We start from the raw sequence: 18,925 nt of genomic DNA, 5'->3' as shown, positions 1-18,925 counted from the left end.
CAAGCTCCACATCCTCACTGACCACGTCTCATGCAAGAAGGAAGGAGGGGAAAAAAGAGATTTTCTCCTATATGGCCCTATCTTTTATCAGGGGTAGAAAATCTTTCTCAGAACTGCCCCCTGCCTAGACTGCCATCTCATTAGACAGGACTAACCCAACATGACTCAATCTTGTGAGGACAGAATGACCATTGATAGACTAAGTGATTTTATTCTTTGGGTCAAAATGTATTTTTTTTTCTTTTTTCTTTTTGTCTTTTTAGGGCCTCACCTGCAGCAAATGGAGGTTCCCAGGCTAGAGGTCTAATAGGAACTGTAGTTGCCAACCTACAGCACAGCCACAGCTGCTCCAGATCTGAGTCACATCTGTGACCTACACCACAGCTCATAGCAATGCTGGATCTTCAACCTACTGAGTGAGGCCAGGGATCGAACCTGCAACCTCATGGTTCCTAGTCGGATTCATTTCTGCTGTGCCACGATGGGAACTGCAATTTTATTTTATTTCATTTTTCATTCGTGTGTGTGTGTGTGTGTATGTGTGTGTGTGTGCACCTGCGTGCACGCATATGTGTGCGCGCACACAAGCACACACACGTGCACATTATATACATTCTTTTTCTCATACTATCTTCCATCATGTTCTACCACAAGAGATTGGATATAGTTCCCTGTGGTGTTATTTCCTTCTAAATGAAGTCGTGGTTCTGTCAGTGAGGAAGATGGGGAGATAGTGATTGCATGTATAGGTGAGCAGTGTTCACCATATTCTTCTCTTCTTTTTCTTCTCTGATGTAATTTTTAGCATTTTACCAGCTGTAAACCTGCTGATGTCTTCCAATCACCATTTAATTCTAACTTCTCTTGGGTTCCAGACACGTCATCATTTCCCACTGCACATCTGCGTGTTTGGTGTCCTGCCAGTAACTCAAATCATGTGTCTAAAATGGTACTCATTCTACGTCATCCTGGAATTTAGGAGATTGCTATATTTCTACCAAAAATATTGATGAAGACACCACCACTCACCTATTCTCAAAAAACTGAGAGTCATCTTGGACTACTTCCTTATTATGTCCCACATCTAATTCCAAGTTCTCTTGATTTTGGCTTTTTCCAACTCAGCATACATTGTATCTCGTGTTTCCAAAGGGATCCATTAGTCCCTAGTGTGTCTCTGAATGTGCATTTGTATGGAAAAATGAACACATGTGTTGTTTGTCTGGATAAATGAACACATGCATTGTTACATGTATTGTAACACAGGATATTGAACCTGGGAAGATCCTTAATGTATTAGCAAGCTAACCACAAAATCTTGGTCTGGATTTGTGAAATAACACTCATTATAGTTATTTTTGTGAACTTTTATCATCTGTTCCCAATTACCATGCAGTAAAATAATGTTTAAGACAACAAATAATTATGTGTCAGGTTTACCTTTTTGTAACATTTATTCAATTGTCATTGATAATAATGTATCAATCCTTATTGTTGATGGGAATGTAATAGTAGGATATGCTCATAAGATTGAGAACTAGAAAGAACAGTGCTTATGTTCTGGAAAAGAAAGCTTGGTTTTTTCTTTTTAAGGCCACGCTTGTGGCGTATGGAAGTTCCTAGGCTGGGGGTCAAATTGGAGCTGTAGTTGAGGCCTATACCACTATGCCAGCTCTGAGCCACCTCCGCGGCCTATGCAACAGTTTGTGGCCATGCCGGATCTTTAAACCACTAAGTGAGGCTAGGCATAGAACCTGCATCCTCATGGAGACTACTTCAGGTTCTTAACCAGTTGAGCCACAAAGGGAACTCTAGAAAAAAAAAATTTAGATCACAGTTGTCCCGTGGTTGCCAAAATTAAGTTCATCCCATTTTAGCTGGTAGGATTTGATAGCAGGTGAAACTGAATGACACAGGAATGCCAAGGCGAGTTTAAAGGCAGACAAGTCAAAGCTTTTGGCCAATGATCAGCTCAAACAAACAAGGTAATTATGATAAATTTATTATCATAATTACAGGGCTCCCAGTTACTAGAATACAGACCTTCATGGCCATGGAAAAAGTACAACAACTTGGCCCAAAATGCCTTAGTACCTCCAACTCATTCAACCTGGAAAACACTGTCTGCTATCATTGAAGATGACTGGTCATACTCAGAGATCACAAGGAGTTGACATAAATATAATAATATGTTATACTTATATTAGAAATAATATTATAAATACATATGTATATATAAATAATAACTTAAAATAACATTTCAGGCTTTGCCTTCTTCTGGAGGCTCAGCTTCAAGAAGCATTTTACTAAAACAAGCTCACTGTCATAGAATACTGTTGAGGCAGGAAGGAGATATAATCTATTACATAGATATAATAGATATAATAATAAATATTATATACATAATGTACATGTATATGCTATGTATGTGTGTGTGTATATATATGTATATATATATATTTTTAAGATTAAATTGAGGTTCCAGAAACTTACAATGTTATATAGGGTCCATCAGCAACTTAAAAGCAAAAGGTAAGCAGGTGGAATGAAATCCTGGGTCCATAGCTTCTCATTCCAGCTGCTATTGTGGATACTTCTTAATATCCTCAGGCCTTAGTTAACCCATCTGTAATATGGGTAGAACCTTTTTGGTAGCCATAGTCAGTAACCCTGGTCCTCCCAAGATTGTTATGCGGAATAATAATTAAAATGATTGGTAGTTTGTAAATGACAGTGTGTTTTTTAAATACTAAGCGATGTTATTTGTTAGTGTTGGTTCTACCAGACTTCGCTCCCTCTCTTACAAAGAGAGTAAACATTCATTTAGAATTACAAAGGCTCAGCACATGCTCAGCGAGTGACTAAGAGTGAAAGATTTAACTCCTTCATGTACATGGTACATACGGCCTGTCAACACTTCACAGGTAAGTAGACACCAGAGTCAAGACTGGTTTTCCAGTATCTGAAAGTCAGTGACAGAGGGCAGCCCCGGTGCCATGTGCACCAGTTTTTCCTGCCTTGTGGCAATAAACAACTTTGGATGGGCGGCTGATTTGAAGTAGTCCATATTGCCATGCTTTTCCCAGAAGAAGAGGAGACTGGTCTCATCTTTGATGGTTTTGGGTGTCTCAGGCAGCTCCTAGGATAAGAAGCACAAAGATCTGTTAGAGAACAAGAGGATGCTAAAAAAAGAACTGATGCTCAGTCCCTTGGCATTTGGCCTTTGTGAGAAACAGCACTTTAGGACTATGACTCTGTAAAATGATGATATAGGTTCTTCATTTACTTGTTTATTCAGAAAGCATCTATTAAATGCCTATTAGATGTATAGCCTTGACTATTCATAATAATTGATTTCCTTGGTTAGCTGGAGAGAAATCCAATTTCATCATGAAGATGGCCAAGACACTAGTGTCTCCTGGTGTTCTGGCAGGGAGGTTGAAACGTTGTTCTTATCTCACCTTCAACATGGACAGAAAGCATTTTGCATCAAATCTGATCACTAGTGACTCTAAGACTTTTTTTTTTTTTTTTTTTTTTTTTTGTTAAGGCCAAACCTGTAGCATATGGAAGTTCTCAGTCTAGGGGTTGAATTGGAACTACAGCTGCCAGCCTATGACACAGCCATAGCAATGCGGGATCCAAGCTGCGTCTGCGACCTGCACCACAGCTCAGGGCAATGTCAGATCCTTAACCCACTGAGCAAGGCCAGGGATCAAACCTGCATCCTCTTGGATACTAGCTGGGTTCATTACTACTGAGCCACAACTGGAACTCCCTGACTCTAAGACTTTGAAACATTCAACCACTAAATGTGCAAATCATACTTCGGGAAAACAATTTAGAATTTAGAGATGTTTATCTCTGTATTTAGGTCTATAGCTGAAGGTTAAGAAAACCAGTACACATACGCACAACTTCTCAGTCACATCAGCAGCTGAACCCTTTCAATACAGTTTTTTTCCCCCACTATTGTGATCTTTTTACAGGAGGAATATAAAAAAATCTAACAGTACTTTCATGGAAAAACAAAATTCAAATTCTAACTTGAGATGCTTCTTTTCTGCTCTTTCAGTTGAAAAGAACTAAATATCCTTTTGAAGTTTCCTTGGAGTTTTCAATGTCAACAAGGATTTTCTTTGGCTGTGCCCATGGCATATGGAAGTTCCTGGGCCAGGGATTAAACCGCACCACAGCAGTACCCAGAGTCACTGCAGTGACAATGCCAGATCCTTAACCCACTGAGCCACCAGGGAACTCCAACAAGGATTCTATTTCCCAAACCTATTCGTCTCCTAGTTTTCCCCATCAGTAAATGGAATTTCTCCTCTTCTCCTGTTGGTTCTATTTCCAAAATATAACCAGATTCTGTCCCCTTCTTTCCACCTATCTCATGACTCCCCGCCCACAGAATGTTGTTGTTGTTTTTTTTTTTTTTCTCTTTCTATGGCCGCACCTGTGGCATATGGAAGTCCCTGGGCTAGGGGCTGAATCGGAGCTGCAGCTCCAAGCCTATGCCACAGCCACAGCAATGCCAGATCTGAGCAGCATCTTCAACCTACCCTGCAGCTCATGGCAATGCTGGATCCTTAATCCACTGAGTGAGCCAGGGGATACTTGTTGGATTCTTAACCCACTGAGCCACAATGGGAACTCCCCCCCGACTGTTCCTATAAACTCTTAACTGGGATCTCTGGTTTCTCTATTGCTTTTGTTCTGATCTAGTCTCCATATTGGAAAATATAAGTAAAGTCAGGACATTTCCCTTTTTGAGGCCCTTTGAGGGCTTGTTACTATCCTTCAAATGAAATCAAATGCAAAGCTCTTGCAAATCTCAGCCTCTACGTAACTTTTCTCTTCAGAGTGCCCCAGCTCCATGTGTGTCCCTTCTATCTTTAAGGCTGGCCTGTAAGCTCTGGAAGCTCTAGGCTGGGGTTTGGGTCCTGGCCCTCAGCTTTTGGCTTTGTACCATTGGCAGGTGATTAATCTTTGATCTCAGTGGCTCATTTGAGTTTCTTGGAGGGAGAGCCCACTGTCTTAATGCCTACTATCACGTTGGGCAGATAGTAAATGTCAGTAAAGTTCCAAGATGGATGGAATAAATGGATGCCCAAGGATGGGAGGGGGATGGGGTGAGGCAGGGGAAGGAGAAAGAAGAAGGCAATTTACCCTTTCTGTACCTTTGCAACTTCCACCCTGCTCTCTTATGGATCTTGCCTAGAATTAATTGCTTCAGGAGACAGACGTGGGATGGGGAGGCAAATGGGCAGGTGGGATTGTGGTAGGAAAAGAAGAGGACTGGGCACCCTGCTGGGGAGCAGGTGGTTGGCCTGTTGACTGAGAACAACTGACCTTCAGCAACACGGGTTCGTCTTCGTTTTGAGCACTCACAAACAGTCGGGTTTCTGAGATTCTTAGAGTCACAGGAAGTTGCGAATCATCATTTGATGTATAAGCAGCCATGTCAAATTTCACTGGCAATGAGAAAAGCCAAAGAAGAAACTAAATCCATTGTACTGGTGTAAAATCAAGTGTTTATGAAGATGCTGTGTGTGTGTGTGTGTGTGTGTGTGTTATTTCCCCAACTGTTGTGTAAGTACCTGAAGGTCAGGAGTGGAATTTATACATTATTGGATTACTAGGCATTATTATTATTTACTAGGCAGGTAAACACATGGGTAATGGCTTTAGAATTTTCTGTGTTGAATGAATGCTTGGGGTTGAGCACTTATTGAATCTTTTTGTAATTCTATGCATGAGATAAGACCCTGAGATTTGTGAGGTCATGAGTAAAATGGATGGGTTTAAGGAAGCTGACACACTCGTATGTTGCTAACGATGACAGTGAAAAGTAGTTCAGTTTTCCTTAGAGAAAAGTGCTTAATAAGAGCTGTAAAATTATTTGTGCCTAGAAATCCAGCATGTGGGATATTCTGCAAAGAAATAACCTCTTAGGGAAAGAAATAATTTATACACAGATGTTTGCAACTGTGTTATTTAGAGCAAACCCAAGGGACCAGCATAGCAACATGATGGAATATTCCAGTGTCATTAAAAATGGCAAACACAGGAGTTCCCATTGTGGTGCAGCAGAAACAAATCATACTAGTATCCATGATGATGCGGGTTTGATCCTTAGCTTCGCTCAGCAGGTCAGTGATCAGGTGTTGCCGTGAGCTGTGGTGTAGATCACAGATGCACCTTGGATCACTTGTTGTTGTGGCTGTGGTGCAGGTTGGCAGCTGCAACTCCAATTCGACCCCTAGGCTGGGAACTTCCATATGCTGCAGCTGCAGCCATAAAAATAAAATAGGAAAAAAAAATGGTAAACACATATATTGTGGGAAAACTGTGTGAAATAACCTTAAGTAGGAAAATAGAACACAAAATAATTTGTAATGGGCACAGAGTGGAAAGCACATTAGCTGAAGTAGGTCTCATCAGAAAGAGCCCTGCTTGTTTATTGCAAAATAGACTCTTGGAATTTCTGAAAATAACGTTGTTTACTGATGACAGGTCCTGAAGTTAAAACATGTACACCATGGAAACTGGATGGGTGTGGCAACGTTTCTTGGATTCTAAATTTCATTCTTCAGAACATGTCTGCTGCTTAGTGGCTGTTTTGTCTCTCAATTATGTTATCAAAACAATGATGCTGGTTTGTTGTTATTTGTAAGTTTGATCAGCAGGCTTTCTAATGGAGAATGATGGCCCATCACTGGCTTCTGAGTAAATCTGGGTAGTTTTATTTATTTATTATTTTGGAGACAGTTTTCTTATCTTTCAAATCGAAAGTAAGACTATCTCAGAGAATAGAAGGAGACAGTAGCTCGGAAAGCTTTATACTGCACTAGTGCTTTCAGAGCTAGGACAATTTCCCCTTATGGAGCTTCCAGATTTGGCTGTGCTTGCTTGGAATTTTTACAGGGGGTTATGTGCTTCATTTGATTCTAAAAGAATTGTGCAAAGCCCAGAATCTAGAGAGGTTCATTCTTTGAAAGCAGAAAGCTGAAAAGAGGAGTTCCCACTGGCGGTGGGTTAAGAACCCGACATAGTGTCCGTGAGGAAGTGGGTTCCATCCTTGGCCTTGCTCAGTGGGTTAAGGATCCCGAGTTGTTGTGGCTGTGGCCTAGGCCTCAGCTGCAGCTATGATTTGACCCTTAGCCTGGGAACTAACATATGCTGCAGGTGTGGCCATGGAAAAAGCAAAAAAAAAAAAAAAAAAAAAAAAAAAGCAAGCAAGCTTAAAAGAAATACTGAAATAAGAGGAAGGGGGAGAAGACAGTTGTGTCCGTTTACCTGCCTCATCCAGGTTATTTAGCACAGCAGCCATGAGGTATTGACCTGACGGGTCTCGAATGATGCTTTGATTGCGGGCATCATTCAGGATGCACTGGTGGTTGATGACCCTCATGAAGTTGTATTTCATGTTGCTCTGGAAGCTGTATGTTGCTGATCTGGGCTTGATGATTTCTGAAACCATTATCACAAGCTCAGGTTAATGTCTAGATACAAACATAGATGCTTTACCTGCTCTAATATAAGCATAGAGAATAGCTACGGAAGGGTCATAAGGAACATCCCAATCTCTGTGAGGAAACCGAGAGGGAAGTGAAATCTCCCCAATGACAGAACAGGTTCTAGGTCTCTCACTGTGGTTACTTATTTCTTTCACTTTTTTTTTTTTTTTTTTTGGTCTTTTGTCTTTTGTCTTTTTAGGGCCGTACCTGTGGCATACGGAGGTTCCCAGGCTAGGGGTCTAATCGGAGCTGTAGCCACTGGCCTACACCAGAGTCACAGCAACGCAGGATCCAAGCCGAGTCTGTGACCTACACCACAGCTCCCGGCAATGCTGGATCCTTAACCCACTGAGCGAGGTCAGGGATCACACCCGCAACCTCGTAGTTCCTAGTTGGATTCATTTCCACTGCACCATGATGAGAACTCTGGTTACTTATTTCTTTTGACAGTTCGATTCTACAGGCAATAGATTTTTAAAAAAAGAGATTATTTGTGCAACATGTTTGGTTGTTTGGAGCAACCAGGAAGACTCCTTCGATTCCCCACCTGTATTTGCAAGTTAATGCATCTTGAGAAAAAAAAAATGAATCCCCTAAGAATTATGTAACGTCACAGAGATGCGGGTCTAGATGTTTACTGCTCTTTTTTCCCCCTTAGTTACCAAGGTTTTATTTTTATTTAATTATTATTATTTTTTGTCTTTTTAGGGCCACACCCTCGGCATATGGAAGTTTCCAGGCTAGAGGTTGAATCAGAGCTGTAACCACCGGCCTACACCACAGCCACAGCAACACGGGATCCGAGCTTCGTCTGCGACCTACACCACAGCTCATGGCAACACTGGATCCTTAACCCACTAAGCGAGTCCAGGGATTGAACCTGAGCCCTCATGGATACTAGTCAGATTCGTTACCACTGAGGCACAACGGGAACTCCTACCGCCTTTTTGTTTTGTTTTGTTTTTCTACCTAGCACATTTCTGAACAGTGGTATGTATCAACAGCTCTACAAATATTCATGGCTCTGAGTAATTCTACTTCCAACAATCTTTTAATTATAAGAAAATAAATGATAGAAATGGAAATTTACTGGAAGTTCCCTTTTGGCTTAGCACGTTAAAGGTCCGGCCTTGTGCAACAGGTTGTGAGCCTGATCCCTGGCCCAGAAACTTCCACAGGCCACACATGAGGCCAAGAAAAAAAAGATTTACTGATACAGATATTCATTTCTGCATTACTTATAATGGTGAAAAATCAGTGCTCGAAAATGCCCTTTAGTTACTGTTAGATGAAAAAAGTTGGATATAAAACTATATATTTGATCCTAATAATGTTTTAACATAGTTGTTTCTGCATGTGTATATATACAAAAAAGACTTTAAGGAAAGTACCATAGTGCTGGAAGTGGTAAACTTTGAGGGGTAGTATGAGTGATTTTAATTTGCTTTCTTATAGTTTCTCGTATTTTCCAATTTTCTAGGTGAACACGTGAATGTTTAGCTGTTACCTTAAAAAAGTTGGGTTTAAGTTTCATGTAGTGGCTTATACAGTAAAGGCATGGGAGAGAAAAACCATCATTTCTATAGTCAGAACTGCCTTGGTTTGAAGCTCTACCACTTACACACTATGAGATTTTGGGAAGGTCACTATCTTACTGAGCTTAATTTTGTCATATGTAAAAAGAGAATGTAGGGTTGTCATGAAGATTAGCGATAAGTCATTAATGAATTAATAAAGTAGGTAGTAGTAACAAAGCTAGTAGTAATAGAAATAATAACAATATTATATTATAAATATATTATATTATGTTTACATACTATAGAAATACATTTAATATATGTTTGATATATATTGTATTATTATAAATATATTTATATAATATAAAATATATTATATACACACTTAATATATCTATAATATTACATTATAAAATAGCTAACATTTATTAGGTGTTTTCTTCTTTTCTTTCTTTCTTTCTTTTTTTTTTGCTTTATAGGGCTGCACTCTCGGCACATGGAGGTTCCCAGGCTAGGGGTCAAACCGGAGCTACAGCTGCAGGCCTACACCACAGCCACAGCAACGAAGGATCAGAGCCTAGTCTGCGATCTAAACCACAGCTCGGGGCAATGCCAGATCCTTAACCCACAGTGCGAAGCTAGGGTTTGAATCCACAATCTCATGGTTCCTAGTCAGACTCGCTTCCGCTGAGCCACAAGGGAACTCCTATTAGGTGTTTTCTATGTGACAGGCATTATTCTAGCCTAGAAGTGTGAGAGTGTTGCCTCATTTCATCTTCACAACAAGTAGGGACTCTGATTATCTCCACTTTATCTCTGTTTTACAGTAGAGGAAACTGGAGCACAGACAGGTTAAGCAACTTGCCCAAGGACTCATAATTAGTATGCAGAGGAGCGTAACTCCTAAGTGGTCACCTACTAACTGCTTTTTGCCAATAGGCTGAAAGTCACAGAACCTTAACATCACGGCCACCAACAAGCCTGTGATCATGGATGCTAGACTCAGGTCACGGCTGCTCTCTCCCCACTGGAGAAGGATAAACATTAATTTTTCTTTTTTTATAGTTACTAGACTAATGTCTGGTTACCCTTTGGTCACTCTGATTCTAGGTTTTATTTTCCCTGCTGGCTTTATTTTACTCTGCTGTCCCCATTTTTTTTTTTGTTGTCTTTTTTCTTTTTAGGGCCACACCTGAGGCATATGGAGGTTCCCAGGCTAGGGGTCAACTTGGAGCTACAACTGCTGGCCCAAGTCACAGCCACAGCAATGAGGGATCTGAGCTGCGTCTGCAACCTACACCACAGCTCATGGCACCGCCGGATCCTTAACCTACTGAGTGAGGCCAGGGATCGAACCCACAACCTCATGGTTCCTAGTTGGATTCGTTTCTGCTGTGCCACGATGGGAACTCCCTCACTTGTTTAAAAAATAAAAAACAAGGGTATTATTGCACTTGACCCCTTACCTTCTTCTGTGTCATTGGCAATGGCTTCCAGGTCGTCATCGGTGATGAACTGATTTAAACTCAACCGTCTCTTCTTCAGAATCTTCCCGTTGGCTGCTGCCATCACCACACTGTCCTTGAAGTTTAGCCTGGATGTCTTAGAGGTTTTAGAGGTACTCAGAGGCATAAATTTATCCATGCCGTCCCCAGGAAGTGGCTCATAGCTGGCATCATAGAAGGACTTCTGTGAAGAAAGAAAATGGAAACTGAGAGGTTGTCTATAGCCATAGAATGAGACTCATTTACAAGAGTTTAGTTCAACAGACTTAGAGAGGATGTTCATTTTGGTTTTGGGTAACCCACTTTTCATCAGTCTTCCCCTCCCCCATCTCTCCTTCCCTCTTTCCTCTTTCTCTGCCTCCTTCCCTCCTCATTCTTCCCCTCCCTCCCATCCCTCCTTTTAGGATTTCCCTGGAAGGATGTGATCTCTTGGAAAGTCATTGTCATCCATCTGCAGACTCAAAAATGAAATGCTATGCTTAGTGAAGTAAGTCAGACAAATACTGTATGACATCACTTACATGTGGACTCTAAAAAAGAATACAAATGAATCTGTATACAAAACACAAACAGACTCACAGACATGAAAAACAAACTTGTAGTTACCAAAGGGGAGAGGAGCAAATTAGGGGTATGGGATTAACAGAGACAAATTACTATACATAAACAACATGGATTTTCTGCATAGCAAACTATTTTCAATATCTTGTTTTTTTTTTTTCCCACTGTACAGCAAGGGGATCAAGTTATCCTTACATGTATACATTACAATTACATTTTTTATTTTCAATATCTTGTAAATAACCTATAATGGAATGTAATCAGAAAAAAACCCAGAGTCACTATGTTCTACACCTGAAACTAACACAATATTGTAAGTCAACTCTATGTCAATTAAAAAAAGGAGATGTGATGACACAGGTCTACAAATGATCTTCGTGAGTTGCAGCCTTCCAGTTAGTTTCCCCACAGTGGGTTACCCATTTGTGGGTATGTTCAAATATTTTAGAAATACTCCTTTGGGAACAGCTTTTAGAGCCAGTATTGAAGTCTAAGGCACTACCTAGGCTGCCTATTTGTGGTCTCTTAGCAAAACAACACAGCATGTGAGTGGTAAGATTTCCTGCTTTCTGTTGGCCTGCATCCTCCATCACTGCTTCATGGGCTATTATGTTCAGAGGATCACCTCTAATGTCTGGAGCTGGTGTTAGAGAGGATGCCACAGACATCACTTTAGGAGACAGACCCCAGGTGCAGTGGCCTGAAGAAGCTGTCCCAGGATGGCACTTCATTCTTGGAATTTCAGGAGAATTCTACTCTCTCTTGGTAAAAGTTGGTGAGCAGGAAGAGAGCCATCAACTGTCAGGTGGAGAGAGGCAGTCAGTCTCACTTATAATGAAAACATGCATGTGTCTGGACTTCTACTGAAGGTAAAACAAAAACATCTGGGGACTCAAGCCACAAACGGTTCTCTCTTGGTAGAGAAAGTAAAGTATAAGCATAGCAATCCCATAAGAAGTACAGTCATTTGCTTACCTGATTCAGAGAGAGATGGTCGATATCAGAACTGTATTCTTCATTTTCACTGTTAAACAAGGATACAGTTCTTTTGTTATATCACTATAGTCAATGGTCAACATATTTTAATAACCATATTAGCTTTGGGTAATACACACTCGCAGTCATTACTGTCATCTTTGAAAATTAAGGACTTCTGTACATACACAAACATGCAGTAATTTGTACCTGATAATTTGGAATTAGTAATCATCAGGTCAGGCCTTGAACTTTATTTATGCTCTATTTATAAACTGAAGAGTCATAATTGAACTTCAAGGAAAAAATTTAAGCTTCTGACTCAGGGGAGAAGAAATATTTTTGAAGCACCCATTTTAATTTTAACCAGATAGGTCATATGTTACAACTTGCTTTCATGTATTCACTAATGCAGAATTAATAATTTATCCCTTGCAAAATATCTAAGCAACATTTCTATAGCCTAGTCTGTCAGAGTATTTCAATAGGTAATGGATTTGAAAAGATATGTGTACCCCAATATTCATCACAGCACTATTTACAGTAGCCAAGACAGGGAAGCAACCTAAATGTCCATCAACAGAGGAATGGATAAAGAAAGATGTGGTACATATATACAATGGAATATTACTCAGCCATGAAAACAACAATATGGATGGACCTAGAGATTATCATACTAAGTGAAGTAAGGCAGTCAGAGAAAAAGACATATCATGTGATATCTCTTATATGTTGGATCTAATAAAAGTGATATAAATGAACTTATTTTCAAAACAGAAATAGCCTCACAGATCTTGAAATCAAACTTATGGTTACCAAAGGGGAAATGTCAGGGGAAGGGATAAACCAGAAGTTTGGAATCAACATATACACATGACTACATATAAAATAAATAACTAACAAGGACCTACTGTAGAGCACAGGGGACTCTACTCAATATTCTGTAATAACTCATATGGGAAAAGAGTCTGAAAAATTATATACATATATATTATATTACATGTATTTTCTATATGTATAACTGATTCATTTTGCTCTATTGAACCTAACACAAACTTGTAAATGAACTATACTCTAATAAATTTTAAAAAGGTAATGGGAACACCGTATTTGTTTAAAGGGGTCTGCAATTTTAACTTTTTATTCATTTATCTTTCTCCTATGTCTGAATGAGATTGACTGTGTATGTTTCACATGCTCGAAGTACTGTGAAGACATTTCCTGTTCCAGATTGTGATCAAGAAGTTTTCCTGAGAAAAGTTTCTTTTTCTGGCAGTCCATTAAAACCCATTACTGTTTTAGGGCATATGAACCCGACGGAGGCTGTGACTAAGAAGATGTTGAAAACCACTACGACTCAGCAGACCTTAAAAGTCATCTTTCTAAAACGGCTGTTTCCCTGTAAATTTCACTTCAGTTTACATGCTGGATGCTTAATTTCTCCGCATCCTCTTTGAACCTGACCTGACTTCAGAGCTAGGACACATCTCTACAGCCTCTGCGGATATGGCCCCATGCTGGGTACTGTAATCCCAGCAAGATTCTGCTTTTTTCTCCCCCCTCTTTAGTGCCGCACCTGCGGCATATAGAAGTTCCCAGGCTAGTGGTCAAATTGGAGCTGCAGCTGCCAGCCTATGCCACAGCCGCAGCAATGCCAGATCCGAGCCGCATCTGCGACCTACACCGCAGCTCACAGCGAAGTTGGATCCTTAACCCACTGAGCCAGGTCAGAGATGGAACCCGCATCCTCATGGCTACTAGTTGGGTTCTTAACCCACTGAGCCACAACGGGAACTCCCTGGCTGGGTTCTAATATGAGTTGATCCCCTCGTTAAATCCCAAGAGACAGAATCTCTTTCCTACCTGTAGCAGTTCTTCAGGTCTTCAAAGAGGTCAGGGACTTTGGCCATCTTCACTTCTGTAACAGAGAACACCAGTAGCTGTCAGTCCAGCCAGCTTCAGAACCAGATGCCTGCAAGGGGAACCACCTCCCTTTGGGCTTCTTGAGAATCTTCCTGAGTGACTTAGCTCACACCCACCATTTTGCCAATTCTTCTTTTCACTCCCTTGAATTATTTGCATATGTATTTGCCTCCTCTACTAGACTGTCAAGTTCTTTTAGAATCTTGGTATCCCTTCTGTGTCTGACCCAATGCACCACACATCGTAGGCATTCAATGAAAATTTGAGCAAGTAACTAACAACAAAAAAAAGAAAACCTCAACAAGAATGAGCTATTTACCTTAAATAGATGCACGAACAAGACAGAGTTAGATATTTCCTGGTTTTCTCCTAATAGATTTTGGTAGAAGATATTCCCTCCAATGGAAGCCTTGGCTATACCCTCCTGTGCCCTCATATAAAGCCAGTTCCTCCGTCCCTCCATTTCCCATCAGTAGAAAGAATCATTTTCTGAAATCTGACTGTGATTCTAACACACTCAACCAGAGAAGGACAGGAAAGGAAGGAAGAGGCTTTAGTTACAGAGGAGGGAGTTTGAGAGAGAACCGCCAAGAAGAAAAACAAAAAAATATTTTAAAAGCCAGAGATGTAATAAGAACAATACCTGTGCTGGCTGGAGCGACAAAGAGATGACTCGCTCACTCTCCGCGTGGAAACTTTGCCCCAGTCAGGCTCCTTCGCCTTTTGTCTGCTTTGGGGTGGGCGTGGTCATGATTGCATCGTGGGGAATTTACAGGGAAGAATTCTGCTTTGTATTTTTTCTTTCTTAACCTTATACTGGCCCAGAAAACGACAAATTTTATCCTTGATAACAGTGCTTGCAGAGATTCCAGGAATTTCTAACTTGTTTTATTTATTGCTTTACTCTAAACAATTTAAAACATGTAGTCTGAGAAAAAGGGAAGAAGAACAGGAAACTTCAGTTTCTAAAGATATTTGGTGGGGGGAGGGAGGGAGAACTCCTAAAATCAGAATGGTACCTGACTAGAGCTGGGGAGGCTCTTCAGAGCTGTGGTTTGTGTTTGGGCCCATTTGTTTTTTTGCACTAGGTGAGGAGGGGGAGGGGGACAAAATATGAATGGATGGAATATTCAGTCGTCCCAACCCAATCTCTGCCCCGCAGCTAAGTGGTGGCTCTTGAGGAAAGCTGATCCATCTTTGCTGAAGAGGGAGGTTAGCTTGAGTAGGCATACCTGACTCTCAGGATGGGGTGACAACCTCCTGGTTAGGGCAGGGAAGAGGAGAGAAAAGTGATATTCAACCACAGAAATCTTAATCCTTTTACTTCTCTGAATACTGTCCATCTATTTCACACAGAAGTGGCAGAGCTTCAAGAGAAAACACTCGGCCCTGGTCATGTTATAGCGAAGTTGCCCTCCACCAGAGCCCAGAGACAAGTTGGGTCTTCTCTGGGATAAACCCAAGGATAAACCCTCCTCTAGGATGGGGAAAAGGATGGAACATGATACAGGATAGTGCATCGGTGTTACCTGCCTGGTATCATCAACAACTTTTTCAGGATCTTGAGGCTGGTCCAGTTCAGGTGGTAGAACATCAGGCTCCTAGCAGATAAATGTTTCAGGTTTCCTGGTTGTAGTTTAAGCCACATTTAAAAAAAATTTTTTTTTTCATTTTTTAAAGTTTTATTATAGTTGATTTACAAGGTTGTGATAATTTCTGCTGTGCAACAAAGCGATTCAGTTATCAATGTACACATATCCATTCTTTTTCAGATTCTTTTCCCACCTAGATTATCACAGACTGTTGGGTAGAGTTCCCTGTGGTATACAGCAGGTCCCCGTTGGCCAGTCATTCCACCGACCACAGTGTGCATATGCCAATCTCAAACCTCCAGACCATCCAACATAAGCCACATAATTTTAAATGAAGGACATGCATAGACAAAGAGGGTAGAGGAGGCATAAAAAAAGTAAAGGGGGGAAGGCAAGTCCACAACATGATAAAAGCAAAAAAGGGCTTAAGGATCTGGCATTGTCACTATTGTGGCACCGGTTTGATCCCTGGCCCTGAGAACTTACACATGCTGCAGGTATAGCAAAAAATAAAATAAAATAAAGTAAAAAAGCTTAGAGCTAGGAATAAAGTGGTTGGTGTGAGTTGAGTAAAACATGCTGTTTAGCCTTGTTTAACTGTAAATAATGAGGTTGGTTAGGTGATCATTAAGGTCCATCCTAGGTGCAAAATCTCGGGTTCTTATTCTATTGCTCAATTCAATTCCTCCTGGTCATCAACCTGGTGCTCCATTAGTTGTAAAAAGGAGCCACGGAAACAACTGGCATCCTGGCAGTAGGCGATGTAAAGGTAGGACCAGATGGGAGCTGAGCTTGGGTGTCTCAGGATGGATTCTTTGTGAACGATGATGGCAGCCAGGTATTTACATCTGTGCTTCTCCTCCAGGCAACACAGAGATGGTTACCCTGCTCACCCCTCTGCCTCCTGCAGGTCTCGTGAGGACTGTTACCAATAGACAGTTGCAAAGAACACCGTGAATGTGGGCTGCTATGGAGATGCACTAAACAAAAATAATAACAGCACTAATGAAGGCTTCTGTCCCTTAGGAACCTGCTTTGTTCACTGAAGAAAATACAGTTCTTATGAAAATAATGGTTTGAAACTTCAACAGGGAGGACATTTTCAAGTGAAGGCCTCCCCTGAAACCCTGAAGATATTCAATTTCTGGGAGGAATACATACCATCTCTTTGGTAATCCAGGAAAATACCCTCAGTTCCACCGTCAGTGGTAACACCCATCCTGGTCGATGTCATATCCTTGTTGCAGAAAATGCCTCAAATGTGGTGGTTGAATTTCTCAAGGAGGGTTTGACCTTTTTTCTAGATGGCTAACACAGGTTGGAGTCTCATCTGACTTTTTCCTGCATGTGACCTTCTTGGAAACTAGTTTTAAAGGAAGAACAATGCGGGTGAGGTTTAGAGAGTGAGAGATTCTTGCTTTATATGGGGGAAGCTGCTTTTCTGTGAGTGTAAACAAAGGTTGACTTGTGGGTAAACCATAGCCCTGGACCACTTTTTCTAGGGAACAGAGGAGCTCTACCAGAGCCCAAGGGTGTTTGGGGGTGTCCTGAGACTGGGACTTCGGGGGGCTTCATGCACCCACCTCCTGACTCAGATGAGGCCTCAAAAATTCTTCTCTAGTTATTTTAACCTAAATCATTCAGAAAAAAATTATTGCGCACTTAATCTTTGCCAGGGGTTTTGCTGAGCATCAGTATTTTTCTTTCATGATTCACAAAATTAGATTATGCTGGATGAGATGATGTTGTATTTTGGTAGGTGAGTGATATGCTTTATAAGCTCGGAGGTTGTGGGTCCAGAAAGCCCTGGGGATGCTTTTCATTTGAAAACTGCTTTGCACAGTTCACAAAAAACTCTCACCATCACTGTCTCCCTGGCTCTCCACTTTACCTGTGAGAGACAGTGATGACTGTGCCCTTTCACAGCTGAAGACCTTTGAAGAGGTAAAGTGACCAACCTATTGTCACAAAACTGGCAGAGCCATCCCTTGAACTCAGGTTTCTAGTTCCAAGTCCAAGCTTCTCTGCCCACTGCATATGGATATGCCCAAGTCTCTTACCACCACCAATGCCAAGTGACAGGGCGGAAACTGATCCTCAAAGGTCTTCCCCTTCTCAAAGAGCCTATCATCCAGTGACTCTAAGATTCTTTGTTTAAAAAAAAAATGGTTAAAAAAAAATGGTTTGAAATAGCTTCCTTCACTCTCTTCTCCTCTTTCAATGAAATCTCACTCTTTCTCTTTGAAATACAGGAAAAGGATGAGGGTGATCAGTGTTATGGAATTCATGGCGGCAGTGGAGTCGGGATGGGGACTTTACTGATGCTTTTGCTATTGTACCATGAGGACAGGAAATGTCTGTAAACATCTGGGGAATCAACTTTATTTTTTGGCTCTCCCCACAGCATGCGGAAGTTCTCAGGCCAGGAATTGAACCCATTCCGCAACAGTGACCCAAGCCCCCAGCAGTGACAACTGCTGGATCCTTCCATCGAGCCATCAGGGAACTCCAGGAACCAACTTTAAAATCATTACAAGTATCAAAAAAAAAAAAAAATAGTTGTGTTTAGTTGGATGTGAAAGTGTGCTTGAAGAAAAAAACTCAATTCTTCTCCATGAATTTTCAGGGAATGCAACAATTTATTTTTAGGTGGTAGAAAGCCTCTTCAGAGGAATTTAAGTGTCCATAAACCCTTACATGCAGAGATTTTTTTTTTTGGAGTCTCAATTCACACCCTATCTAGTTATAATCTGCATCTAAATTCCATGACAGTTAGTGGGAAAGAGGAAAGGATCTAACAGGTAACCTAGTCTTTGATGTTCCAGGTGTTATAATATATTATCTCCTCTAATCCTCTAATCAAAGCCATGAGGTAGGTGTTCTTTTTTTTTCTTTTTTTGGTCTTTTTGCCTTTTCTAGGGCCGCTCCCACGGCATTTGGAGGTTCCCAGGCTAGGGGTTGAGTCGGAGCTGTAGCTGCCAGCCTACACCAGAGCCACAGCAACGCGGGATCCAAACTGTGTCTGCAACCCACACCACAGCTCACGGCAATGCCGGATCCTTAACCCACTGAGCAAGGCCAGGGATGGAACCTGCAACCTCATGGTTTCTAGTCGGATTTGTTAACCACTGAGCCACGACGGGAACTCTGAGGCAGGTATTCTTATCACATTTGCAGAACAGGAAGCCAGGGTCCAGGGAGATGAAGCAATCTGCCTAAGGGTGCAAGGTTACCAAGTTGCTGAAATGGGATTCAGCCCTCAGAGCCGAGCCTCAATCAACCATGAGGGCTTCTCTTTTTCTTAGTGTGACCTCTTCCTTTCCTTTGCTCTT

The 18,925-nt window shown here is 41.2% G+C and overlaps 1 protein-coding gene across 3 annotated transcripts; it reads right to left on the bottom strand.

The window, feature by feature from the left end:
* Nucleotides 1-1,435: 1,435 nt before the first annotated feature.
* Nucleotides 1,436-14,700, bottom strand: IL1A (interleukin 1 alpha). 3 transcript variants are annotated; one of them, XM_013987857.3, is made up of 8 exons: nt 14,645-14,700; nt 13,942-13,996; nt 12,079-12,127; nt 11,729-11,901; nt 10,504-10,726; nt 7,300-7,473; nt 5,353-5,474; nt 1,436-3,139 (listed from the first exon to the last, which is right to left on the bottom strand). In XM_013987857.3, the coding sequence occupies exons 5-8, from the start codon at nt 10,679-10,681 to the stop codon at nt 2,942-2,944; spliced, it is 672 nt and encodes a 223-aa protein (XP_013843311.1). In that variant the 5' UTR covers nt 10,682-10,726; nt 11,729-11,901; nt 12,079-12,127; nt 13,942-13,996; nt 14,645-14,700; the 3' UTR covers nt 1,436-2,941.
* Between the last annotated feature and the right edge of the window lie 4,225 nt (nt 14,701-18,925).

The sequence above is a fragment of the Sus scrofa genome, chromosome 3 (genome assembly GCF_054392235.1).
Source record: "Sus scrofa isolate SSC_HxYL_T2T_F1_AM1 chromosome 3, Sscrofa_HxYL_maternal_Yorkshire_Landrace_v2.0, whole genome shotgun sequence".
Taxonomy (NCBI): Eukaryota; Metazoa; Chordata; class Mammalia; order Artiodactyla; family Suidae; genus Sus; species Sus scrofa.
This window is presented reverse-complemented; position numbering and strand designations above follow the sequence as displayed.